The sequence below is a fragment of the Anabas testudineus genome, chromosome 18 (genome assembly GCF_900324465.2).
Source record: "Anabas testudineus chromosome 18, fAnaTes1.2, whole genome shotgun sequence".
In the NCBI taxonomy this organism is placed as follows: Eukaryota; Metazoa; Chordata; class Actinopteri; order Anabantiformes; family Anabantidae; genus Anabas; species Anabas testudineus.
In genome coordinates this window covers 2,961,625-2,989,583 of record NC_046627.1, presented here as the reverse complement: position 1 = coordinate 2,989,583, position 27,959 = coordinate 2,961,625, and the positions used below count along the sequence as shown (strand labels likewise).

Sequence of the window (27,959 nt, the reverse complement as noted above, 5' to 3'; positions counted from 1 at the left end):
TTTAGGGAATTTCTTCAGTCACAGGTGTCCTCTTGAACAAATGACATGTTGGTCATCTACAGCCTTAATTTTAGCAGCCAGTGCATCAATATACAGTGTGTGTTAACACAGATTTCCCCCTCCAGGAAATGCAGATGTGTCACACACATCATATCTTTTCACATTAGCATATCATTGGGATTATTTTTAGCTTTAGATCATCTCATCCTCCAGATGAGTTACGTTAAAAGACTATTTTAGCAAAGCGGTGAAAAAAACACGACACAACGATGATTTAATGATGTGGACATTGTAATTTATGAAGACTGCATGTGAACATGGAGGAATTGTTGAATTTATATTTAGTACAACATAAAATAGAGCAGGAAGAAGTCAGCTCGGTCTGAATAAATAAAGACCCCATCAGAGAAGTTATGGTAAACTAGTTTCACCTTATTAAATGATTAATGGTTCATCTGGTGATGAGGGCAAACTAAGTAATTTCTTTCTTTTCAACTACTGGAGAAAAGTCGACACAACAACTGCTCAGCTACAGAGGAAAAGGAAGTGACTTTAACTGGTGTCTGTGATCAGTCGAGTTTCATATCATCACGTTGTACAATGGACCAAACGTCTCTTCAGTGGCTGCTCTGTAAGTTCAACATTTCCTTCATCAGATTTATATCATGTTAGATGAGTTATAAAAAGGGTGGTGAGATATGTGATTACATGTGAAAGAAGGATCAGACTATAATAACAATAATAATAAAAAAAAAACAATAATGTATTTAAAAAGAAGAAAATTAAAAAGCAAGAAATGGAAACTGTAACGGTTCAGCAGTTTATGTTCAGAAAAAGGAAAAGAAATTAGATCAAAATGTGAAATGTAAACATAGCTGAGTTCATCCTGTTCAATCAGGATACTGTCAGTAAAGATGTGATACAGTGATATTTACATATTTAATATATTTCCAGTTTGACAGTTTGCAGTAAAACTACAGTTCAAACGTAAATTATTGAAATGTTCTTACAAATCACATCTTGTGACGAACATTTGAGCAACATAACAACTGAATCACACTAAAAACTAACCTTTCTCTCGCTTCTCTAAAGTTGTGACCTCGCTCCTGTGCTTCACAACAAATCAAGGTCTGTAAACTTGTTATTGGATCATCTATCATCTGATCTTTCCAAAAATGTGTTTATTGGTTCTGTCCCAAAAGAACAAACTATTAAAATGTCTGTTTAATTAGACATTCACAATAACACTTTAAAGCAACAGAGCAAATATGAAACACAGTTTCAACTTTCAGCTGTGTTTCTGCACAAATTGTACGACTTTCTCTTTCAGAAAAAGATTTCCAGGTTAAACTTCTGGATGCAGCAGAAGTAGCATGATGAGGGTAGCACAATGATTCATGCAGTACTGTCTGAGGGCTCAAAAGAAGTCACTTCAATTCAGGAGCAGTTGCTGGAGTCAATGATCAAATACAATTATGTTGAAAATAATAGCAGTACAATGTGACTAACCAAAATAATCCAGGTTTTTTTGTATATTTTTTATTGCTACATAGCAAAAAAGTTACCAGTAGGTGCAGTAGATTCTCAGAAAACAAACAAGACCCAGCATTTATGAAATGCACGCTGTTAAGGCTGTGAAATTGGGCAATTAGTTCAAAGGGAGGGTGTTAAAAAAATAGCAGTGTTTGCCGTTGACTGTACAAACTCCAAACTATTTTATACTAAACTAATATTCAGTTGTGTGACCACAGTTTTTTATTACTGCTTCACATCTGTGTGGCACGGAGTCGACCAACTTGTGGCACCTTTCAGCTGTTATTCCACTCCATGATTCTTTAACAATATTTCACAATTCATTTACATTTCTTGGTTTTGCTTCAGAAACAGCCATTTCGATATCACCCCACAGTTTCTCAATTAGATTAAGGATCAGGGATTGGGCTGGCTACTCCATAACATAACCAAGACATTGCTCGTTTACTAGTGTGTTTGGGGTCATTGTCTTGTTGAAACAACAATTTCAAGGGCATGTCCTCTTCAGCATAAGGCAACATGACCTCTTCAAGTATTTTGACAAATGCAAACTGATCCGTGAACCCTGGTATGCGATAAATAGGCCCAACACCATAGTAGAAGAAACATGCCCATATCATGATGCTTACACCACCATACTGTGGCTTGAATTCAGAATTTGGGGGTCATCTCACAAACTATCTATGGCCATTGGACACAAAAAGAACAATTTTACTCTTATCAGTCCACAAAATGTTCCTCTATGTCGCTTTAGGCCAGTTGATGTGTTCTTTGGCAAATTGTAATCTCTACTGCACTTCATGCCTTTTTTTAAAAGAGGGACTTTGTGGGGTATTCTTGAGAATAGATTAGCTTCACACAGACGTCTTCTAACTGTACTTACAGGTAACTCCAGACTGTGATTGTCTTCCATTTTCTTCCCCGTCTCTCAGGATTTGCTCTCCATTTTAAGGCATTGGAGATCATTTTAGCTGAACAGCCTATAATTATATATTTTAATAAATTTTGTGCACCTCTTTGTAGGTTTCCCCCTCTCCAATCAACTTTTTAATCAAAGTACACTGTTCTTCTGAACAATGTCTTGAACAACCCATTTTCCAGGCCTTTAAATGTATGTTCAACAAGTGCTGGCCCCTTAAATAGGGGCCACCTGATTCACACCTGTTTTTTCACAAAATTGATGACCCCACTGAACACCCTCCCTTTGAACAAATTGCCCAATTTCACAGCCTTAACAGCGTGCATATCATGAATGATGGCTCTTGTTTGTTTTCTGAGAATCTACTGCACGTACTGGTAACTTTTTTGCTATGTAGCAATAAAAAATATACAAAACACCTGAATTATTCTGGTTAGTCACATTGTACTGCTATTATTTTGAACTTAACTGTACATGGCTACCTGTCACAATTGATTTGTTGTGTGTACATTTAATTTCCACCAGTTCATCTGACTGTGAGTCCCAGCAGCTCCCTGCAGTTTGAAGATGATTATGTCTTTTTGAGGTGTGAGGAGGACGACAGCTCTTCTGGATGGACACTGAGGAGGAACACAACCACTGACATCAGGACACTGTGTGGAGATGGATGGGGAAAACCAGATGGTTCTTCCTGTAACTTCAGTGTAATGAACCCACTGGACAGTGGAGTTTACTGGTGTGAGTCCAGAGAGGGATCAACCAGTAGCATCATCAACATCACTGTCTCTGGTAAGATCAGACTGTGGAGTTAGTGTTGATGAGTCTGTGTGGAAATGGATGAAATGCTGTAGTTTGTCTCTGTGTTGAGGTGGATCAGTGATCCTGCAGAGTCCTGTCCTCCCTGTGATGGAGGGACATGATGTCACTCTGCACTGTCAAACAAAGAACTGCTCCAAGCTCCCAGCTGATTTCTATAAAGATGGCTCCCTCATCAGGACTGAGCCTACAGGTCACATGACCATCCACCATGTTACCAAGTCTGATGAAGGCCTCTACAAGTGTCACATCAGCAGTCATGGAGAGTCTCCACCCAGCTGGATCTCTGTCACAGGTCAGGAGGGTGAAGATAAGTCTTTCTTCAACTTCTTTTATTGTTGATGTGACAACATGTGAATCAGAAAGTGATGGTTATTTTTTTAGAGATGCTAAAATGGTTGAAATGTATAATTTTCTGTTGCCTATTATTCTGTTTTATGTGCATTATTTTATTTTTATTTTAGCAAAACCACCTTGTGGTCCCTCGCCCCTTGTTCTACTTCCTGTGTTGTTGTTTGCTTTATCTGTTTCTGGTCTGGTTCTGCTGGCGTTCCTGATTTTGCTGGTTAAACAACATGTTTGCAGGAGACCTGTTGGTGAGTAACAACCTTTTATTTAATGTTTTATCCAGATTTGTTTCAGAACAATAAGACATTTTTTAAACTCACTAGAGTTTTTTTGTATAGTTAAAAAAAAAATGTACATTTTGTGGTTTCTCATTAAAGATGATAATGAAGAAGTTGGAGATGGTGACATTGTGTACACTGAAGTCAAAATATCAAATCACAGACAACCCGTCATCAGAGGTAAAAAGTGTTTTTTACTATCTGTGATCACAAGCAGCCCTTTCAAGAGTGAGCAATCTACTACGGTAAAGCTTTTTGAACACAAGGGTTTTTAGTGAGAGAGAGATCAGACATAGATTCACTTCACCTGTTTGCAGCCAAGTGCAGAGCACACACTTACACCTGAGAGGTTTATTCAGAGGATGCAGTATAAAGTGAGTTTTTGCTCGGAGAATACACTTCTCAAACCTACATGTGGTGATTTTATCAACAAAGAGCAGAAAAAGGTTCAGAAATAAACGAATTCAGTGAGCGAAGATGTGCTAGTCTCAGCCTGAGGCCTGGAATAATAAAACACAATAAAACTGTTTTTTACTTAAAACAATATGCAATATTTGCACTCAATTTTGCATGCATGCAAACACTCCCATTAACCTAGAACTATGGTTTCAGCTTTTGCTAATCTAGCATTAGCCAACTAGCTAATTTTAAAACTAATAAGCCCAATCTTTGTACACACATTGTGTGCTCACCTGTGGATCTTCATCAGTTTTAGTGTTTTTGAAATATGTGCTGTAGTTTTTGTGTTTTATTAGTATCTTGTATATGTTTTATTTCACAGAGAGCGATTCAGCTGTAGTTTACTCAGCAGTGAGAACAGAAGACGTCAGTCATGGACAAACAGTCATAAAAAATGCTGAACGAAAGGAAAAAGGTAAAGCTGCTCTTCTTTGTCTCCATCATGATCAAACACTAGAATAAGAACCCACAGACATGTACTCTGAGCATTAAATTAAATTCAGTCAATTTCAAGATTCAAGATTCAAAAAACTTTATTGATCCCAGAGGGAAATTGTTTTGCCTCATTACAGTTTTTCTCAACACAGACAGAAAGAAACAGAACCACAACCAGGAAAGATCCACAGAGACAGAATAACATCAATACAGAGAACTCAGTATATGTACTGAGTTGTGAGATGGATAAGAATAGATGAATAACAATAATTATAGTCTAGGGGGAATGACAACAACTATATGACACAACTGTCACTTCCCCCAGTGTGGGTGTCCACACAGAAATTAATGTAGTCAGAGATGCAGTCTGTCAGTCCATCAATGTCCTCACCATGAGGTTCACAGAGAGTCTTCCAGTCTGTCTCTTCAAAGCATCCCTGCAGGGCAGAGTGTGCCCCCTCTGTCCACCTCTTTACAGTTTTAATGGTGGCAGGCTGCCTCTGAACCAAAGGTGTGTATTGTGGGAGGAGATGTACCAGGTTGTGATCCGACTTTCCCAGAGGGGGGAGGGCAGTGGTGCTGTAGGCATCTTTAACATTAGCATACATCAGGTCCAATGTCCTCTCACCCCTGGTGGGACAGCTCAGAAACTGGGTAAAGGTAGGAAGTGTCTTATTGAGGGTGGTGTGGTTAAAGTCTCCAGAGATCATAAAGAAGGCGTCAGGGTGTCTGGTCTGCAGGTTGGAGGTGACCGTCTGAATGACGTCACACGCAGCAGCGGCGTTAGCGGATGGAGGAACGTAAACAGATTAATATGGAGTGAGAAAACTCTCTGGGCAAATAATATGGACAAAGCCCCACAGCCAAAAGTTCAATATCAGGGCTGCAGACACGCTCTTTCACAGTTATGTTAATGAATTTTAGATGATATGAAGGTTAATTTGAGCTCTTTGATCATTAAACAGTTTTACTCAGTGGAAGAAGAGAAATGTTGCTGTTGTAGAACTACACAACCTTTACACAACATTACAAATACTTTTATTACTTTTAATTATTCTAACACTGTAGGTGAAACTACAGCTGAAAATTCTTCCTGTTATGAACCTGATGAGCTTGGTGTCTGTCAATACTTTGATAATAAGCAGCTCTTTCTATTAATTTCCTGTTTTTGATTCACACCCTCCACACACAGTATATTTTAGTCGTTGGTGTTTCACAGCAGAGAAGTTAAGCAGCAACAACAACAACAATACCTGCTGTCAGTCAGACCACGCACTTTCAGTTCACACGTACAGCAGTTTAAACAAAAAGAGCTTTCTCCTTTGTTTAGACTTGCATGTTTTACACAATGAGCCTTTGTTTTTTTACAACATTGTCTCATATCGTTGAACTGTGTCTTTGTTCAGAGCTTCCTCCAGTGCCAGAGGTCCTCTACTCCTCTCTGAGGTAGACCTTCACGCAAGTCCAACCACTGCAGCCCACCTGCTGCCTCTATCTGGTCCACAGAATAAAAAAATAAAAAATAAAAAAAAGGACTCATAATTAACAATAATAATATAACAGTAATGAATAAATAAGCAAATATTTACTATGTATACTTTCTTGTCACAGTATACACTAACTACTTATACACAGTCAATAGTGAAATGAAATAAGAACTTTAATGAAAAATTTACATCATTATTTAAAACATTAATTTGTCCAAGTATAAATTAGCATTTTTATTCTACAACCTCTGTTATCAGCTGTTATTTTTATGTTGTATATGAAACATTTTGGACCCGTCTCTCGTCGCTGCTCTTGTTTCTCTGCAGGATCAATAAACTTTGGTCTCTGTTGTTTTTCTCGTGTGGTTCTGTGGGTTTCACAAAGTTGTCAGATGGAAAATTAACTTGTTCCATTTCATTCGTGGCTAACTGAGTCACACCTCATGACATTGAACAAATATAGAAAACCACAAGCAAAGACTACAAACAGTCAGTTTGGCCGCTAGAAACTGCACAGGAAAAAACATCATTAAATACAGATAGAAAGTGCACGTGTGCGTCTTATAATAACATACTGAACCCCTGCGCCTTAAAGGAGGCACAAAAAAAGTTGATTCTTCTTAGTAGTAGTTGCAGTTGTTGTTGATTGTGTCTTAAAGTTACGTTTAAAACCAGCGGATAGATCTATTTAAATTTACATTTTTAAGAGTGAACTTTTTGAGTATCAAAGTTCAAAGTCAGCATTGTCTCTGCTCAGTTATCTATAAATAAACATATGTTTACATGTCTGATGTCACATTCTGTTTCCACCAGCACTTTGTTTCCATCAGATTAATTAGTATTATGATATATGTATAAATCTATGTAAGTTATAAAAAGTCCAAGTTTGTTATTTAATAGCTAATTATCAATGTATTCATTAGCTAAATGAAAAAATGAACTGTGCTATGGTACTGTTTCGTCTCTTGTTGTTGGTGTTTGCTGCCATTCTTATCTTTTCGACTGATAAATTAGTATTAGGTTAAAGGCGCATTAAGGCTAAAATTAACATAAAATTGATATTTTGCATGAAACACTACTTCAAATGTTTGATTGGCAAATTCAGGCCTAAACAGTAAATGGAGTGGCTTTACAAACACCAGCCTTGATTACTATTGGTACTTGTTACTTAAAGGCTTCATCATTTTACTTCTTTAAACAACACTGACCAGAAAAATAAGTCCAGACTGGTTACTAAACCAAAATATCTACTCATGTCTCCACTGTTGTTTCCTCCTCATTTGTCTTTCCCTCTAAATCATTGAGCTCATGGAGTTCAAGGTCACCGGCTTGATCAGCAGGAGTTTGGTTTAAATTCTGATTTCTGAGTTCTTTACATTTTTTATGTATCAGACAGACAAGAGAAATAAAATGCACAGCAATAACGACTGACAAACTGACTATTACTACAACCTTTCCCCAGTCCCAGGTGGTCTCACTAAACTTCGTAAAGTCATCTGAGTTGTCGACCATCAGGATAATAGTGTTAATGAGTCGGCGTTGGAACGTCTTGTGAACATAACACTCATATGTCCCTGCATCGTTGAAGTTGATGTTCTCCAGAATCAATGATGCGTCTCCGTCCTTCATCTGAGGATCTTTCAGCTCCACTCGACCATAAAATGATGAATGCTCAACCAACAGTGTCCCATGTAGCCAAACACAGATGTCTTCCATCAAGTCTGTTCGCCTCCACATTAACAGTTTGATGTCAGCACCTCTGGGATGCTGACATGGAAGAATCACATCCTCTCCAGTTTTCACTTTAATCTGTAGAGGATCTGAACAAAACCAGAAAATTCAGATCAAAGAACAAAGTAAACATCAGTTCACACAGCTCCAGAGTTTCAGTTTTGGTTCAGTTTGACAGGATGTATCTTCATATTTTATCACAAAGCACATGATGTAAAAAATCCTGAACAAAAACAACTGATGTGGAAGCAGCTGCATTTTAAACTCACCTGAGAACTTAACGATCAGTTCGATGCTGCTGAAGAGATCAAGACCGTGTCTTCCAGTGATTCTAACATGACACTCATATGTCCCAGCATCATTAAAGTTGACGTTCTCCAGAATCAAAGAAGCGTCTCCATCCTTCATTTCTGGATCTCTCAGCTCTACACGACCATGATAAGACGGATGCTGGAAGTCTTCATAAAAGTGATTATCTCTGAAGAAGAAGACAAGATCCTCTGTTTGCAGGTCAGATCTGCTCCATTTTAACAGTAAAATGTCATGATATCTGGGTACTTGACATGAAAGAAGGACGTCATCTCCGGGTTTTGCTGTCAGCTCTTGTGATGAAATAAAAACAAAGACAGGAGTCAGTATGTTTCACATACAATATGTAAAAATATGTTCCTTAAACCTGAATCTGCAGTTGCTAGACATTACTAAACAACTTACTTCTGCAGCTGCATGAACAAAACTGTTTGGTAATTTCCACCTAATCTCAGTTTGTTCACATAGTTCTGATGTGAATTGTGTGTAAGTGTCTCTGTATTGTGTTAATGGTTTTATAGGTTTATGGTATGGTGCAGATTGTTAGCCTTTGTTACAAATGGTTCCTTGAACATGGAGTTTACAATGAAACGTAAATATCATAATATGTAATTAGCTGTAATGCATTACTAATGTACACCAAACTCATTCTTTTAACTCTGTGGTTAAGAGACATTAGGATACGTCTCGCGATTATCTACGCAGATGTTGGAAATGTCTGATAGATCAGTGATTAAAACAGAGTTCTTGTGTTTTTTTTTGTCTGGTTTTACTTTTGTTTTGAATGTGTTGATGTGGTTTCTAATTAAAACAAGTCTGTGCAGTTTATTTAGATACTGCAATGACTGCTTCATGGAGAACACGTTTACATTCTCATGTTGTATCATGTTCTATATTCTTTAATATAATGTATTTAAGTACCATGCAGGTTAAACTCATTTATACCTTGAATCCTTTCTGTCATATACTTAAGCAGCATTAAAACAGCCATTATTGGAAATTAGGAAACTGAATAAATCTGATAATATGTTATTAAATCAGGAACTGTCTAAACAGCAGATTACAGAAACCTGCTCACTTATTTAACAGGACTATACAAGAAGACGGTAAAAATAACTGTCTGTGACAAATCATGTTGTTGTATGATTAAAACAAAGCTTTAAGAAGTTGAGTTATGCTCTTTCAGTTCTGCTCCGGCCAGTGATCAGCTGCTTCTCCTCTCTGTCCTCGTATAACGGGACTGTCACTCCTCACATCTATTGCAGAATGAAAATGGGTGGGGACCGACAAGTTTTGCCAAAGAAATCATTCTTGTAGTTACAAATCCACCGTATTTCTTTCTCTCACACGGAAAACTTACCACTGTAGGCAAAACAGTTAAGGACATGTGTGAACAAAGAAGCGCAGAGGACCCATTTTGAAAACATTATTCTAATTTGCATTCGATCCAAACATCGTGGAAAACACAGTTTCTAATTCGGATAAATCCTGTCTGGTGGTACAGATCATGACAAGTTGTTTCGACGTCTCTTTCACCACAGCAAAACTCCCAGGCCCGACCCGCGGTTCTTCCGGAAAAACGGACCGAGACTGCGCAGAAACGAACAGCTCCAGCAAAGTTCACGGAGTTTCCTAAAACTCTTTTGTTGTTGTTCCTCTTCTTTTTCCTCTCTGGGGAATGTTGCTTTGCTGCCACCTTTAGGAAAACTCATTGCGTTACATTTTTCGAATTCTCTTCATGAGTCCAGTCGTTCTTAAGAACTTATAGAAACTATTACTACTATTCAAAACATTTTTCAAACCAGGGGTCTCAAACTCAATTTGCCTGGGGGCCGCGGGAAGCAGAGTCTGGGTGAGGCTGGACCACATCAGGTTTTCCACAAGACTAGTTTTGTTAAAAAAAATCCTATCTTCTCAAATCTCTTTATTTTTAATGTTTAATACAAAATAGATAAAAACATAAAAAACGTATGAGAAAATAAATCAGTAATAAATAAAGAAAAGGATAATAATAATAACAATGAAAATAATAATAAATAGATTCCTCTAGTCAGCGACTATATGTGGTTTCTTCAGTCTTCTATATCTGCTGTATTCAGATTCAAATGTCTGTATTAACAGTTCTTTAACCTTTAACCTTCTTCTGAACATGAATTGAACATTGAAGAACATCAACTGTTCTTCTCTTATCTACTCTTTGCTGCTACAGACCTGGCAGCTCTTCCTCTCTCATAGTCGAGCCACATTTGTCTTGAGGGAGGAAGCAGCTGAGACCCTCAGTGTGGTTTAAAGAGGATCATCAGTAAGTCTGGACCTGTACTTGGACTTATTGAAGTTCAGCTCAGGGAAGCTGAGGGTCAGTTCTCATTGAAACTGCAAATAAAAACAATGACCCACAAATAACGGTGCGACCCTATAATGTGTCTGGGTTACTGGGGACTGTTATTACTGATGGACAGGTGTCTCTATGTGACTGCAGACTACATTAGGCTGCATTGAGTTCCTCACTTTTCTTTTAACCCGCCGTGAACGCATCACTTTGACTTATAATGTCCCGCTGGGTACCTATATACCTCACCATGATTAGTTGGTTCGTTCAGCTCCGCACCAACACTGTAAAGTGCCAAACATCAAACTCGAGAGCCGCACTAACATTAACGTTTTATATCAGTGCTTCTCAATTATTTTCTGTTATGCCCCCCCCCAGGAAGAAAAAAACATTTTGCGCCCCCCCACAACTATAAGTAATATTATTTGTCTATGTAATTGTTATAAGTACACCTCTGTTTAACACTTTATCCTTATTTACATTAAAGAAAACAACAAATAAAGAAATATAGATCAACTTACAATAAAGAATAACTTTATTAACATTGTTTTTTAGTCTGTAAGATAAACAATTTAAAGTGCAACAATTTGCCTGAAATATTAAAGAAATTTAATCATTAAATCCATTTTTGACCGACTTGAATCATTTGATACTGAAAAATAAGATTAAATAAACTTAATAAATAATAATAAATTCAAAGTGATCAGCAACATTAACTCAGGAGCACAATATATTAAACATTTTAACCTACAAAACAAAAATGAATAAAACTATTTGTGCTGATTTTTTTCTTTTATCAAAATAAGGAAGTCAGGATTAATGGCTACAATGAGCACGTTTTGCAGTGCACAGCTTTTCAAAGCGGGGTTTGAGGCAGGATACAGCAACTCTCAGTTCCTGCTCAATGTTTAGCTGGGATCTGTACTTGATCTTCAGTGCAGCAACAGCAGAGAAGCCAATCTCACAAAGAGAAGACGTTGCAAAAGGAAGAAGAATGCCCGTAGCCTTCTGCCCTAAGAGTGGATACTGCTTCTCTACACTCAGCCAGAATTCACTCAGTGTCTGTGATGTGAACCTCAGTCTCAATGTGTAGTCAGACGTTATATCATTGAACTGGTCCTCCTCTGCAGAGCTGAAACCAGTTGGAGCTGGTGCTTTGAAAGGATCTCTCACCCAGTCATATTGAGAAGTGTTTTCAGGGAAGTCCTTTTTAAAGTACCCCATCAATGATGAAATATGCTGCTTGATATATGACGTCACTGAGGTGGCATCATAGTCAGTAGTGTCAACAAAGTCATGCAGGTTGTCGAATGAATCTGTGTTTCCTTCATCAAGTCGCCTGCCCCACATTGCAAGCTTTCGAGTGAAAGAGATGATCTATTCTGTGACCTGAGGGAGGTGTTTATCTTTCCCTTGAAGCTGTAGATTTAGTTTGGGACAAGACTTTTCCTCGTGACAGCCATCATGCTTCACTGTGAAACAGCACAGCTTGATGTTCAGCTCCCATCTCCTCACAGATAGCAGAGAACACTCTTGTTTTTAGTGGTCTAGTCTTTATAAAATTAACTACACCTATAATGTCAGTCATAACCTCACTTAATTCAGAGGAAAGGTGCCTTGATGCCAGTGCTTCTCTGTGTATAACACAGTGTGTCCACTCAGCTTTAGGTGAGACCTTCTTGATGAGTGCCTGAAGTCTTTTTCTCATCCCTGCCATGGTCTGTGCACCATGACTGCAAACACCAATGCAGTTCTCCCACTTTAGCCCATTCTCAGTCAGGAAGCAGTCCAATATTTTGAATAATTCTTCAGCTGTGGCTCTGTCTCTGACATATTTACAAAAAAGTAGGTCCTCACACAGGGAGTTTGTCATGTCAAATTGTACATAAGTAATAAACAAACAGTCTTTGTTGCTGTCAGTTGCTTCATCAAATTGTAAGGCAAAACGTTTGTCTTTGAGTTTATCTACCAGCTGTTCTTGGGGATCGTTAGCAATCTCATTTATACGTCTGCGACAGTGTCATTGGACAGAGGGATAGCTTTTATTTTTGCAGCACTTGCATCATCCAGCATGACAGAGACCATGTCTGCTGCTGCAGGCAGTATCGACTCCTCTGCTATCGTGTGGGGTTTTTTGCATTGAGCTATTTGGTAGGGTACCTTATATGATGCCAACAGTGCTCGCTGGTTTACTGAAGTGTTTAAGTGACGCCTTAATTTATTTGGCATCATACTGTCCGCTGCCAACATTTTTAGACACAGTAAACACACCGATCTTTCCTCGTCTCCCACCGTCATAACAGTGAAGCAAAGCGCTACATAAGCTTCGTCGTATTTCCTCGTCTCAGCTTTCGTCTCATTATCTCCGTCTCTGTCCGTCTTTCTCTTCATCCCTGTTCAATATTTTTCATGGTGTCTCTTGAGTGTTTGTCCACTGCACTTCAAACCTCCCGCTCTCTGCAGTATGTGCGCATGCTCGGTGCAATAACACCGTAGAGCTAATACTCTCTGCGCACACTCGGACAATGAGAGCGCCACTGCCATCTACTGTGCTGGATGTACAATTACACTTTATTCTAGTTCGGACAAAAAAGCATGTTTCCTGGGGTCACACGCGCCCCCCCTAGCATCGCACCCACTATTTGAGAAGCACTGTTTTATATGAAGGTGGGGGCCACAACTTATCGTCCCGCGGGCCGCGAGTTTGAGACCCCTGTTTTAAATCCTTTCCCTTTGAACATTTCTCCTCCTGAAGTCCTCCATCATGACCTCTCTCTCTCACAGTTGTACCTCCTACATCTCAACATAACATGTTCCACTGTTTCTGGTTCCTGACAGTCTCTGCACATCCCAGTTTCATGTTTCCAAATCTACAACTGGACAACTGGACTGAATCATAGGTCAAATCACAGTTGGGTAAAAAAAAACCTCTCCAGGACTACGATCTGTCTTGCTGCTTCATCTCCCACCCGTCCAACACTCTTCCCAACAATCCTCGAAACCTCTTTTGTGGGATGGTCAGCCATGTATTGCTTTGCTTTCTCTGAATGCACAATGACATTTCCCCTATTTCCACCTGCACAGCATACACAGGAGAATTCTACACACATTAGATGTTAAAGCTTTAGGCCTATAACCTCCAGGTTTGCTCGGATCCTTTCCTGGATTCTTTATTGCAAGTATAATTACTTCCTTCCAACCTTTTGGCAATTTCCCCATTTATCACACTCTATTAAACAGTGACAACAATTTACTTAATCCAACATAATATAGCAAATCTTGTCCTTCACAGGAGCTGATTTATTAGTCTTAGCTATTGCTCTCACTATCTCTCCCATTGTAAAAGGTACATTTACGTCATCAACAACATCGTCCTTCCTGCCCAACATATCTTTATTTTCCTCCCATGTTTGGTCTCTTCCTCTTTGTCCATCCAGCAACAGATTTTCAGAGGGATGCACTTTAACTAAAGCTCTCACCAGTATTTTTGCTTTCTCTGCATCTGTTCAAACTCTGTCTCCCTCACTCACCCCCGACCCAAAACTTCTCACCCCATTTTCTTTATCATTTTTATAGTCTATCAACTGCTAAAGTCCAAAAAGCTTTCTTCCTCTCTGTAATGCATCCCCACACTCCTCCTTCCATCTCAGCACTGTTTTTTCCTACACCTTCCTTTGCTGCTAGGGATGGCTAGATAGCTGGCTGATACCTTCTCTTACATTTTTATCAAACCACTCCAGATCCCCATTTTATTCTATCATACTTAACTTCATGTCACTAACTTGCCTAAATAACTCCGACTTACCTGCCCACCACTGTCAACTGTTTTCACTATTCCACAGTTTAGTTCATTATGTACATTAAAATCTCCACACAAAACAACACTTTCATTATCCAAACTCAATTATGACCAATTCTGTTTTTCTCTTCTCATTCCTCTTGTGATCCTCTGTCCACCTTTAACACCTCTGTTCCTCACTCTAAGATTGCCAATCCAATTTTTCATGCTAACACTGAGGGGGACTCCACTAATCACCTCATCACACCCTTTCTGCCAACATGTCCAACATGTCTCCTTTCTCCCACTTTCACCACTCTCACAACCTTAACTTTTCCCACACAGTCCAACCTCCTTGCCCTTTCAACCTGCACCTCTGTATTACAGAGAACTTCCCTCTTCTTTCCCATTAGTCAACTCACTACTACAACCACCTTTCTTTTTCCTTTTACTTACACTCCTCCTCCCTGTGACTTTCCTCATCACTCCTGTACCTTTCCCCTTCGTTAAACTCCATTAAGGCTCTCAATCCCTGACTCAAACTCTGCCATTGTAGCTGGTACTTAGTAGGAATGAGAATATCGCTACCGGACCTGTACAGGCCGTTGGTCGTACACCCAGAACAAGAAGCTGCTGTTGGCAGACACCTCATAGGCGCATTGCTGCCACCTTTTGGCCAAAAGTGCGCATCAAAATGCATTTCACGAATATTTAATATGAAAATTAAGAATAATTAAGCCTTCTTTGTCAGACGTGGGATGATTTATCATATCATATCTTCTTAAATAAGTTCAAGCAAAGGCTTTTGCAAGGCGGTAGCGAGGTTTTCTAAAAATGTATACACTAAATTGTACAGACACTCTTGTTTCTATGTAAAAAATCTGAAAAAGTGACGACATCTAAAAGAGTCCTTAATAAGAAAGACTGAAACGATTCAGCTGTGAAACATTGTATATAAAGTAGATTTATATACAGTCTATGGTCTAATCTAACAGATTCTGTACTTTGCAGGTCAGTACTTATTTCTTAAATGATTTAACTTTATTTTCTGTTCTAGTTCTGTGATCATGTATTTTACATGGTTTCAAACCTTCAGTAGTTTAGTTTCAAGCAGATAGATGCAGAGGATAAAGACATATGTTCATTAAACTCTTCTCACAAAACAACACTCTCCATATCCAGCCCTTCAATCCCATCCAGCCTAGTTAACACTAACCTCTTACAAGGGTTATACAAGTTTATGTCTACCACACTCATCTTTCCCAACCACATCTCTACCACTACATATTCCATATTGGATCCACCCTCCCTATAACAAGTGTTATGCACCCACCACGCACTCCATCCTTTCTGTAACACCTACAGCAATGTATCCACCAACAACAAAATCTAAATGTGGTTTCAACCAAGATACCTGAATACATAGAAGATCTGCTGTTTCATTTTCATCAACAATAAACTTTTTAAACTCAAAACCATTTGAGCAATTAAAATCCTTGATTCCACTGAAGTACTAACATCAGCAGTAAAATTAACCCACACATTGAACCTCCTGGCCCATTTGCATGCTATGCTTAAATCTTTCATGTCTAGATGATGACTTGCTGCTGACTAATATTTGAATCCTGTCCGTCTTAGATTTAAAATCAACTGTTACATTACAGTTTTTCTCGATTGCTAAGAAACATTTCTTGAAAGCTGCTCTCCTTTTCTTTAAACTGTGAACACAAAACCAACGTTTCAAGCTACATTCACAAAACCTCAGACTCTTCTTGCAAAACCAAGCTTTCACCTCAAAACAGTTCAATCTGTACTCAAAACTGAACTATGTTGTCAAATCGTGCCCCAAGTCAATCAAAATTAAAAACACTACTGGTCACTATGTAGAAAAATATAAAACACAATGCTCAGGACATGAAGCTGGAGAAATAAAAGTTTATTGTTCACTGTAGGCTAAATGCATGTTGCAAAACTAAAGAAATCTTGTGTATTTACACATAGCACTTGTAAAAACAAACAGAAATCTTATGCATTTGCCACTTGTGTACAGTAAGCCTATGTAAAAATAAAATACAAAAATATACAAATAAGTGCATCACTCAGCCACAGCATCATGTCTCCGTACTGGGTCAGGCCACAGGACTTCATCCACATCACAGGCCACATTTTGTCTGGCCAGGCAACGGGGGAAGAAACCCCTGGCATGCCGTATCCAGGCTTGGCATGCCTCCACACCTATGTCACCACAGGCAAGTTCCATGGCTTGCAGGAGATTTACCCTGGTGTAAGGTTGGCGTTCATATACCTTCCACCGCCATGAGGAGAAGAATTCCTCAATGGGGTTTAGGAAAGGGGAGTACGGTGGAAGGCAAAAATTGACAAAACCTTGGTTCATATTGAACCACTCTCTAACCTGGAGAGCTCTGTGAAAACTCACATTGTCCCAAACAACAACATAGATGGGATGATAGATATTACTGTTCTTTGTCTTTGCTGACCACCTTGACCAACTCAACCTCCTCTCACACAAACTCTTCCTCTCTGATTTCTATCCATTGTAAGGTCTGACAAACCAGCGCTCTCTGAACTGGCTTACTGTATATGTTCCCTCACATCATTAGCCACAAGTGTGATCAGTTTTGAGTTGTTGTGTTCAGGTGGTGACACCTGTGCTTTAATGGTGTTTGACCTTTGTCACCTGTGCTTACCATTATGCAGCATAGGTGCATCACAATGAAAATGTGTTGGCAAGTTGTGTCTAAACAGGTGAAAAGTGCTTATGGTTTTGCCAAAAGAGTGATTGATTCAATCAGTGGGTTCAGGCAACTGAGCATTTGGTTCAGACAATAGGGTGTAGTGTTTTAGCTATTGAGAAAAACTGTAATAAGCCCTGCTATGAAAGTCACCATCTTTCTTTTTTGTGTCCACACCTTCCTTTCAACTTGCTGCAACATACATCCCCCTTCCTGATTCCTCTCTTACTCAGTCCTAACTAATTTTCCCCCTCCTACCCTCTTAGCTCTGGCCCTAGCCCTCTGCATATGATATTTGTTTCTTAACTTTAACTTCTTGAATCTCCACTTCTTTCCTCATTGCTTCACATATATGCACTATGTCCCCCTCCAGTTGCAGCACTTGAGTTTGAATCTCTTTTTTAACTCTTCCTTTTATGTGTCAATAATTTATGATTTTCTACTTTTTTTTTTGTTTTGTAGTTTGTAAGTGTAATGTAACGTAAGTTAAGTTATAAAAGTTTCTAACTTCGAGCATTAATGCTGCAGTCTGTGCACTAATTCACAAATGCTCACATCCGGTGAGGTCAGATGTAGATTAAATAAAATGTTATTTTGCTTTTAGTGACCAGCAACTGTTTGTTGTTGAGGCTCAGGGTGTGTTTATGGTTTAACCTTCACTGGGCTAATATTGCACATAGAAATTAAGTTAAAAGTCATATGAAAGCTATATAGCAAGGTTAGTTTTTACACTGTGATGCTAAATATTTGCATATTTAAGTCTGTACTCACTGTAGGAAGTCAGAGGTCCACAAGGGCCTTTGGGGACCACCAACAGAGGGCGCTCTAAGCTTTCTCTTCTACTCTGGGCAAAATTCACAAACTTTGATAGTCACGTGTCCCAGCTTACAATGATGACAAATGGTAAACTTATATAGCGCTTTTCTACCTAGCTGGTACTCAAAGCGCTTTACACTGTGTCTCATTCACCCATTCACACACACAAGCACACACACATTCACACACCGATGGCACTGAAGACCTGATTCACCAGGGGCAATTAGGGGTTCAGTATCTTGCCCAAGGACACTTTGGCATGTGACATGGCAGCCAGGAATCGAACCACCAATTCTATGATTGGCAGACAACTGCTCTACCTATTGAGCCACAGCCACGCCACGACAACAGTCCATTCAGCTTTCGATTACAGCAAAGTCTTATCAACAGCAGTCCTTTTTATAAAGTATTTTATAGAAAAATGCTCCAAATCATTAAAGGCCAAATTAGGATAATACTCCAACAGAATAAGTCTTGTCCACTGAAGCTTGTTTGGCTGCATGTCCAAGCATCTCAATACGACAAATTGTACTGTAAGGTGACCTCTAAGGCCATAGCAGTGGTAAGCTATTAATCAACATCTGAATGCTTTTAATAAAATATTAATTAGTTGATAAACAAAGGCCCCAGACTTCATAACGTTCACCTATTTATGGTATTTATAGTAGTTTTATTGTAAATTATCAGCTAACTGACAATTGATCTGTGTGACAACAACATGCTAAATGAGCTCTTTCTTGTCTGAAAGAACTGTTGGAGAGAGAGAGAGTCGATCAACATACTCATCTACAGAGAAGAAGGAAGTGGCATTACTTGCTGTGCATTTGCTCAAGTGCTTTGGTCTCATATCACCAAGCTACACAATGGACCAAAGATCTCTACAGTGTCTGCTCTGTGAGTACTACCTGTATTTATGATGAAAAAGTGATGAAATATGTTGAAATGAAATTACTTTAAAAAAGAAAATAAAAACCATTTCAAGAAACAGAAAATGAAAAAGAAATTGTCAATCATTCATAACTTTTCTTTCAATTCTCTTTAGTTTTGACATCACTGCTGTGTTTTACAACAAATCAAGGTTGGTAAACTTTTCTAATCATTTTACACAAATTAGTTTACTGTTTCTTGCTTATATAATAAGAAATGTTTTAATGTTTTCTGTATTGATCTTTGATGGTTGAGTTCAAGTGAATCTTCAACCAACCCCTTATTTGGGTTAGAGTTGTGTGTTTGTAAGCATTTATTACTTAATTCACATTTGTATCAATGGGTTTTCAGTCCTATATTGGAAAATGTTTTTATCAAACACAAGAACAAATATTTCTATATTGATATTTTATATTTACTATAAATATTGTTACAGTAAATTTGCTTTCCCTTATGTGAAACTACATATAAGATGTCTTAAAGTGGTCAGCTCTTCCACCCTTACCTCTTTTCTCTTGCTTTTCTCTTCTTCTCTGCTCTGTGGAACTGCCAGTCCACAGTCAGTAAGGTTCACCTCACTCCAGCTTTCACCTCACAGTCAACTGTGCAGCCACTGGCACTTAGAGAAACCTGGATCACCTCACAGGATATGGCAATCCTAGCTGCACTTTATCTGTACTAAAGCTGTTTTCACACATACACTGACACCCTGAACATTTCCGGACTTCACTCAGCTGCATGTGAGAACGCAAACGTCTGCGTAATTCATCTCAGAAATAACTCGGACTTTATTCTGTGATCCCTCTAATTAATCCACGTAATGTCCAAGTGAGCACAGGTGTGAACACAGGAGGTAACAGTATTTACAGCAAGCGAGGGGGTGTTTGCTTTCACTCAGCACAGCATCATGAAGGTCAGGAGTTAGAAAACACAGGCCTACTTTCTGTTGTTGGGTCGCGCTTCTTTACTTTAGGAAACTAGAGGTTGAAACATGAAGCCTCGTACATTTAGTCATTTAGTCATTTATCAGACGCTTTTATCCAAAGCGACTTACAAATGAGGAACAAGGCAAGCAAACAAAATCTAAGTCAAGAAGAAAAACATCAAAGCAAAGTGCTGTTAAAAAAGTGTTTCTGTTTCGAGAGATGTTTTTAATCATGCGCTTTGCTAAATAAAACACAATTGAGATTCGCGCCGCATTTATTTTGTCACGTCAGTCCTCTCGTTTGCTCTACACAGCGACCCCCGTCCTGCTGACGACATGTCCTGCTTTATGCTTCATGTGTCAACTCACATATTCGTGAAAGACGGCACTCCTCTCATCATCACGGGGGACCTGGACATCCATGTGGGCAAACCTCAGGCTGCTGATGTCCTTGCACTTCTGAACATGCTTGACCTGAGACTGGTCCCCACTCCTCTGACACACAGAGCTGGCAACCACCTGGACCTTATTCTCACCTGGAACTGCACCACAGATGATCTTAGTCACTCCTTTACATACTGTATATCGGCTAACATCTTCTTTCAGCACACAATCTCTCACTCTCAGTCCCAAGTCCTCTGAACGAGGACGACACCCTCCTCCTTCAAACCACCCCAACACATGATCTCTGGATCCCATACCCTCCACTTTCATTAAGTCAACCACCAGATCCTTCTGTCTACACGTTGTGATTTAGGCATCACTGGTACAGCCCTGGCCTGACTCAAGTCTTACTTTTCTAGACTAACCTTCACAGTATCTTGGAAGGAGGCTGTGTCTAACTCTGACTGCCTCTCCACTGGTGTGCTGCAGAACTTGGTTCTCGGTCTCCTACTTTTTATGTTTTACTTGCTACAGATGCATCGTCTTAGATGGGGTTATCAGCTGAACTATCAAACTATTCCAAAGGACACACATTACAACACTCTATAGATCTCTGCACTGGCTTCTTGTAAAATCTATTTTGACCCTTGCCTACAGACTGGTCTAGTACCTGAGATGTTTCCTTTTATCTTTTCTTTTCATGGTGCATATGTTACTTTGTAATGCAATGTATGTTATGTGGGAAGCTAAAACTCCAAATGTATAAAGTAAATCTACAGACATGCTACAATCAATTAGAGAAAATCACGGCCATTTCAAATTGTAATTAACTAATTGGAGAAGTTTTGTTTTGTTTTAATAATTTGTTCTGCATTAAACAAGTACAGTAATATTTATTACTTTAATAAAGGTAAATAAATAAATATAATAAATTAATGAATTTATTCATTAGCTGACTCCATCACTTCAGTAATGGGCAACTGGCCAAGAAATAGTTTTGGTGTTGTTCCAGCAGATCTTTATTCAATCTTTTCTGCATATTCTGTTTGCATGAAAACATATGTCATTCCAAATCTTGCCTTCAAAGAAGAAAAAAAACAACAACAAAAATACCATTTGTCAGTATTACACAGTTTTTCTAGTCTAGTTTTATAAAATGTCCTATTAGATCTTACTAAAAAAACATTGAAACTTTCTCCAGCTCGTCTGACTGTGAGTCCCAGCAGCTCTCAGCTGTTTGAAGGAGAATCTGTATCTCTGAGCTGTGAGGAGGACGACAGCTCTGCTGGATGGACACTGAGGAGGAACACAACGAGATTAGCTAGGGCTGGATGTGGAATTGACTGGGGAACATTGGCTAGTTCTCTCTGTAACATCAGTTACATCATGTCACAGGAGAGTGGAGTTTACTGGTGTGAGTCCAGAGAGGGATCAACCAGTAGCATCATCAACATCACTGTCTCTGGTAAGATCAGACTGTGGAGTTAGTGTTGATGAGTCTGTGTGGAAATGGATGAAATGCTGTAGTTTGTCTCTGTGTTGAGGTGGATCAGTGATCCTGCAGAGTCCTGTCCTCCCTGTGATGGAGGGACATGATGTCACTCTGCACTGTCAAACAAAGAGCCCTCCCTCCAAGCTCCCAGCTGATTTCTATAAAGATGGCTCCCTCATCAGGACTGAGCCTACAGGTCACATGACCATCCACCATGTTACCAAGTCTGATGAAGGCCTCTACAAGTGTCACATCAGCAGTCATGGAGAGTCTCCACCCAGCTGGATCTCTGTCACAGGTCAGGAGGGTAAAGAGTCTTCAACTATCTTGAGCATCTCTGATAGTTCCACTGACAACATTAGAATCGAAAAAAAAATAGTGTCAACTTTATAGAGGTGTTAGACAGGAACAAATGAACAATTATCAAGAAAAAAAAAGAAAAGAACAGAAAAGAAGTGACTGCATTATCCTATTTAATTTGTGCTTTTAATAATAAGCTTTGGTTTATATTAGCAAAACCATCTCCTGGTCCATCGTCCCCTGGTCCTTTTGCTGTGTTGGTTTCTGTTCCATCTGTCTCTGGTCTCTTTCTGCTGATGTTACTGATTTTACTGGTGAGACGGTGCGTTTGCAAGAAACATAAAGGTGAGGCACAAAAATCTGGATTTTATACTTTGTTCACATTTTTTATCAGAACAAAGAGATATTTATTAACTGGATTAGTTTTAAGGCCCTGATTTACTAAAGTTTGTGTGTACTAAATTGTGTGCAAACTTGACAATACCTGCAAAAAACACCAAACGCTGTGGAATATGCACCTTTGCCTTTATAAATATGCAAAGTGAGGCATCTTTGTCCAAGTGTGCATAGCACAGGGAGAAGGAAATGCAAATTTAAATGCAATGGGATTTATGAAGCCTATTTGCGGTGGCCAAGATTGAGTATGAACTTGAAACCTTGAAAGGTAGGCTGATGTTATTTTAAAGGAGTAGGAGAGCTCCACAAAGTTTTATTTGGGTCATCCGGTGGTTGGGAGGAACAGTAAAGTAGGCCCCTAAACAATTTTGGGAGGTTTCCCCTGCATATCTCGAAGTATGTCATGTAATTTAATTTACACAGTGCAGGAGAGGATGTGTAGGCTACATATGTGTGAAAACATGCATTCTGCTCCCAGTAGGATCAAATTTCCACCACAAAACATGCAAAATCAATTGAATGCCATTAAATGAAATTCAATTCAGTTTTATGTGTAAAGTTCCATTTCACAACAGAAGTCATCTCAAGGCACTTTACAGTGTTTAAGGTTTAAGACCTCACAGAGAATAATTATACAAAAAATTATAGAAAAAACCCAACAATCCCATTTGAGCAAGCTTTTGGCAACAGTGGAGAGAAAAAACTCCCTTTAGAGGAAGAAACCTCCAGCAGAACCAGGCTCATAGTGGGCGGCCATCTGCCTCGACCGGTTGGGGTGAGTGGAAAGAGAAGAGAGAAAAGAACAGCAGGCAATAAAGACAACAACAAGGAGCAAGAACATTGGGCAGATGAACTGGATTCTGGAGATGTACAGCTCCAGGCCGAGGATACCTGCAGATACCTAAATATGGCTACCTCTGCTATGTTTGTACAATCGCATTTTTTCTCAGTAGATCACAACGAAAGGCACAATTTGCAAAACTGTGCATGCTTAATACTCGTTATTTGGGATCTTAGTAACTCTGGGCCTTAGTGTAATTTTCTATTAGTAAATTATATGATTTCTCTTTCCAGATGATGATGAAATTGGAGAAGGTGATATTACGTACACTGACATCAAAATAACAAATCACCAGCGACCAGTCAGACGGAACAAAGGTAGTATGTGTTTGTTAATACCTTCTAATTTTAGTTTTAAACCACTGTGATCATAAACAGCACTACTGATCATACAGTGATAAGCAGCTTCTCTCTTTCCTGACCTTACATTTGGTGAGAAAACACCTCTGAGTGGAGAGTTGATCAACAAAGATCAAAACCCATTCTAGCAGCCAATGCTCAGAAAAGCAAATTTAAAAAAAATGTTTCTTAAAACTCTGGAACAGTTCTGAAATAATTCTGTTATTTATCTTTTATTATATTAATAATAATAATAATAATAATAATAATAATAATAATAATAATAATAATAATAATAATATTGGCTCATTTGATCTGTTTGACAAAACCTGTAAATAAAACCACATAGAAAGAGAAATATTGATGTGATACAGCAACACAACTCAGAGACCTGAGACGCATTACACAAGTGATAAGTTGATAATTTTGTAGTTTGTAAAATGCTGCATGCAAAACTACAGCAGAAACGTCTTTCTGTTGATTCCAGTAAACTTTGAACTGATGCTAGTGAGGTTTCTCATAAGCTTGGTCTTCTGTAGCTGGTGATACTTTGAATGTAAATGTGTCTGTTTCATGTGTCCTTGTGTTCACAAGTGTTAGAGATAGTGAGCAGCTCTGCTATCTGATTTCCTGTTTTTTATTCACACCCTTCACACACAGTATATATTAGTTGTTGGTGTTTCATAACAGCAATGTTAAGCGAAAAAAAAAAGAAACTGCTTTCAGACAGACCACATATCTCATCCCTGGTGCTTCTCAGAACTACACTCCACACGTACAGCAGGCAGTTTTAACAACAGGGTCTCCTTTGCTTAAATTGAATTAACTTCATCCACATAAGAAAACAAAAACATGCCGTATATTTACATACTTTATTTGTAATTTGTTTTCTCGTATACTTGGAAATACACCTTTTTAATTAGCAATGGATATAATGTAGGCATTAAATAAATTATAATTTAAAATACATATAAAAAAGTTTTTCTACTACTGTAGTAGTTATATTTCACTTTGTATCACATGGCTGTAGTGCTCCTAATACTTTAAACACTACAGTAACAGTATTGTATCAGTTTTAAAAGCTGTAGTATTTTGTGTGTATTTTATTTTGCAGAGAGTAAACCAGCTACAGTTTACTCAACAGTGAGAACAGACGACACCGGTTATGGACAAGTAGTCATAAAAAACATCAAGTCAAAGAAAAGAGGTATGACCTTTATCAGTCAACTCCATCTCTTAAGATGAAAGAAGAAAAAGCTGTTTTCTCAGGATGAGATATTCATGTATTGAGTTACAATATTTGGCCACAGTGACCACCTTTTTACCTTACTTTACTTTACCTTACTATCTTTAGTAGATAGTAGTATAGGAAAACCTGAGTCTCTGCCAGCTTAAGTTTCATGTTGTAGCTTCTGGTCTCTGACCACCAGTGTGTAGAGTCTCATCAGACCTCTGTGGGACACACTTTTTATTTGGACTAAACCATCAGTTGAAGCCACTGGATGTTTGTCCTCTTGTCACTGTAACAAATACAAATACTATACTTGGCACAATTGAGCTCAGATAGTTTATTGGAATAAACACACAAGACCGACCAAAGTTACTGAGAATCATCAGTTCTAGTCTGACCTCAGCTCATCTGGCTCAAGTGACCACTAAGAAACCAGCAGCAGTATTTTCCTCTATGCATCCTACACCTCCTTTGTCTCCATCTGTTTGTCCTGTGATGAGTGAAGAACACAACAGAATCCATTTCCTCTTCAAACTCCTGTCAGACATTATCTACTGCACTTTGATCCCATCACTCATACCAGCTGTTTTCTACAAAGTCTCATCAACACCAACATCTGATCTGTGATGTTTCACTCTCACATCAACAACCAGGAAGCAGCTTCAACTCTGATCCACACACACACACACACACACACACACACACACACTAACTAATCTGGCTGATGAACATCCAGATTGATGATCCTCATCATCATTTTTGTTCTGCTCTGGACGACGCAACACTTGTTTCGTCCTCTGTCCTCACTTATCACATTCACCAGAATCAAAGAAATGTCTTCATCCTCCATCTGACTGTCTTCCAGGTGTATCAGGTGTGGTCATTGATCCAGCTGTAGTTTACTCAGCAGTGAGAACAGAGGACGTCAGTTATGGACAAATAGTCATAAAAAATGCAGAACGAAAGGAAAGAGGTAAAACTGCTTCTCTTTGTCTCCACTATGGTCAAACACTAGACCAACAGCCCACAGAGATGAACTCTGGTTCAGGCCTTTCAAGCAGTAGCCAAATACGAAGCATATAATCAAATCAAATCCCTCAAGTCCGTGTTTAGTTTGGGGACTATTCTTTAATATCTTTTATGAATTTTAGATGATATGAAGGTTAATTTGAGCTCTTTGATCATTAAACTGTTTTACTCAGAGGAAGAAGAGAAATGCTGTAGTAGAACTACACAACCTTTACACAACATTACATATACTTTGTTATTGTCATTAAAATTCTGTATGTGGAACTGCGGCTGAATCTTATTCCTGTTGTGAACCTGATGAGCTTGGTCTCAGACAATATTTTCATAATAAGCAGCTCTGTCTATTAATTTCCTGTTTTTGATTCACACCCTCTGTATACAGTATATCTAAGTGGAGTGTTAAACAACAACAACAACAATAAATACCTGCTGTCAGTCAGACCACACTCAGCATTGCTGCTTCTCAGACTTTCAGTTCACACGTACAGCAGTTTTAACAACAACTATTCTTCTTTGTTTAAACAATTTACCTCCATCTACATAAGAAAAAACACTGTACGTATATATACACTTTATTTATATACCCATGTATGTAAATGCATACTAGGAACTACACCTTTTTAATAAGCACTAAATAGCAACAAAAACAAACACTAAATATACAACAGTAACAGTATTGGTATCAGTTGTAAAAGCTGCAGTATTTTGTGTGTATTTTATTTTGCAGAGAGTAAAACAGCTGCCGTTTACTCAACAGTGAGAACAGACAACGCCGGTTATGGACAAATAGTCAATAAAAACATCAAGTTAAAGAAAAGAGGTATGACCTTTATCAGCCATCCACATCTCTTAAGATGAAAGAAGAAGAAGCTGTTTTTGTTCCGTTGTTTTTTTACAACATTGTCTCATATCGTTGAACTGTGTCTTTGTTCAGAGCTTCCTCCAGTGCCAGAGGTCCTCTACTCCTCTCTGAGGTAGACCTTCACGCAAGTCCAACCACTGCAGCCCACCTGCTGCCTCTATCTGGTCCACAGAATAAAAAAATAATAATAAAAAAAGGACTCATACTTAACAATAATCAATGAATAAGCAAGTATTTACTATATATTGTTTTTGTCAGACAGTTTACACTTTCTAAATCAGACTCCTGAAAAACAAGTTAAGACTGGATTTTATTTCCCATTTTTTAATGTAGAGTCAAATCAAATAAATACTTTAATGAAAAATTAAAAAAGAAAAGATTTAAAAACATTAATTAGTTGTATATGAAACATTTTGGACCCGTCTCTCGTCGCTGCTCTTGTTTCTTTGCAGGATCAATAAACTTTGGTCTCTGTTGTTTTTCTCGTGTGGTTCTGTGGGTTTCACAAAGCTGTCAGATGGAAAATTAACTTGTTCCATTTCATTGTGGCTAACTGAGTCACACCGCCGCAGCGCAGGTGACAATGTACAAATATAGAAAACCACAAGTACAGACTACAAACAGACTCGGCCGCTAGAAACTGCACAGGAAAAAACTTCAGAGATGGAAAGTAAACATGTGCGTCTTCAGACGAGATAGTCAACACTGGGCCTTAAGGGGCCATGAGAATTTCCTCATTGGGATTAATAAAGTTGAAGTTATTATTGTTATTATTATTAGTAGTAGTTGATTGTGTCTTAAAGTTATGTTTAAAACCAGCTGATTTATTTAAATTGAAATTTTTAAGAGTGAACTTTCGGAGTATCAACAGTTGAAAATCACATCACAAACCTACGTTCAGTTTAAAATAAAATAATGGCTTTAACATCGACGGGACGCGTCGTTAATGTGAATCTACCTGATTGTTACTGTTGCACACTGAGAAATCGTAAAGCTTAGTTTTTTATTATTATTATTATTATTTTTAAAATAGAAATATGTTCTACTGAGAATTGACTGTGAAGTTTATTATAATAATTACAGTGACTGAAACTTTTGAGTGTTGTGGCATTTTTTTTAAATAAAAAAATTCTAACGTAGACAAAACTGTTGGTACCTTGAAACTGACCAATTAAAATTTACTAAAAGAGAAATCTGACTTTGTTTTTGAGTTGTGGTTCAACAGAAGTTAGTTTAAGAAGCA

The 27,959-nt window shown here is 38.4% G+C and overlaps 2 protein-coding genes across 2 annotated transcripts; one reads left to right on the top strand and one right to left on the bottom strand.

Annotated features, from left to right (window-relative positions):
- Positions 1-600: 600 nt before the first annotated feature.
- On the top strand, positions 601-27,046 carry LOC113168105 (low affinity immunoglobulin gamma Fc region receptor II-like). The gene is made up of 9 exons (XM_033326744.1): positions 601-631; positions 1,093-1,128; positions 2,978-3,241; positions 3,321-3,563; positions 3,733-3,864; positions 3,994-4,074; positions 4,676-4,768; positions 26,582-26,674; positions 26,789-27,046. The coding sequence occupies exons 1-9, from the start codon at positions 601-603 to the stop codon at positions 26,830-26,832; spliced, it is 1,017 nt and encodes a 338-aa protein (XP_033182635.1). The 3' UTR covers positions 26,833-27,046.
- On the bottom strand, positions 6,489-9,908 carry LOC113168104 (coxsackievirus and adenovirus receptor homolog). Its single transcript, XM_026369110.1, has 3 exons — positions 9,676-9,908; positions 8,276-8,608; positions 6,489-8,095 (listed from the first exon to the last, which is right to left on the bottom strand). Exons 1-3 carry the CDS (start codon positions 9,755-9,757, stop codon positions 7,527-7,529), a joined length of 984 nt encoding a protein of 327 aa, XP_026224895.1. The 5' UTR covers positions 9,758-9,908; the 3' UTR covers positions 6,489-7,526.
- Positions 27,047-27,959: the final 913 nt, after the last annotated feature.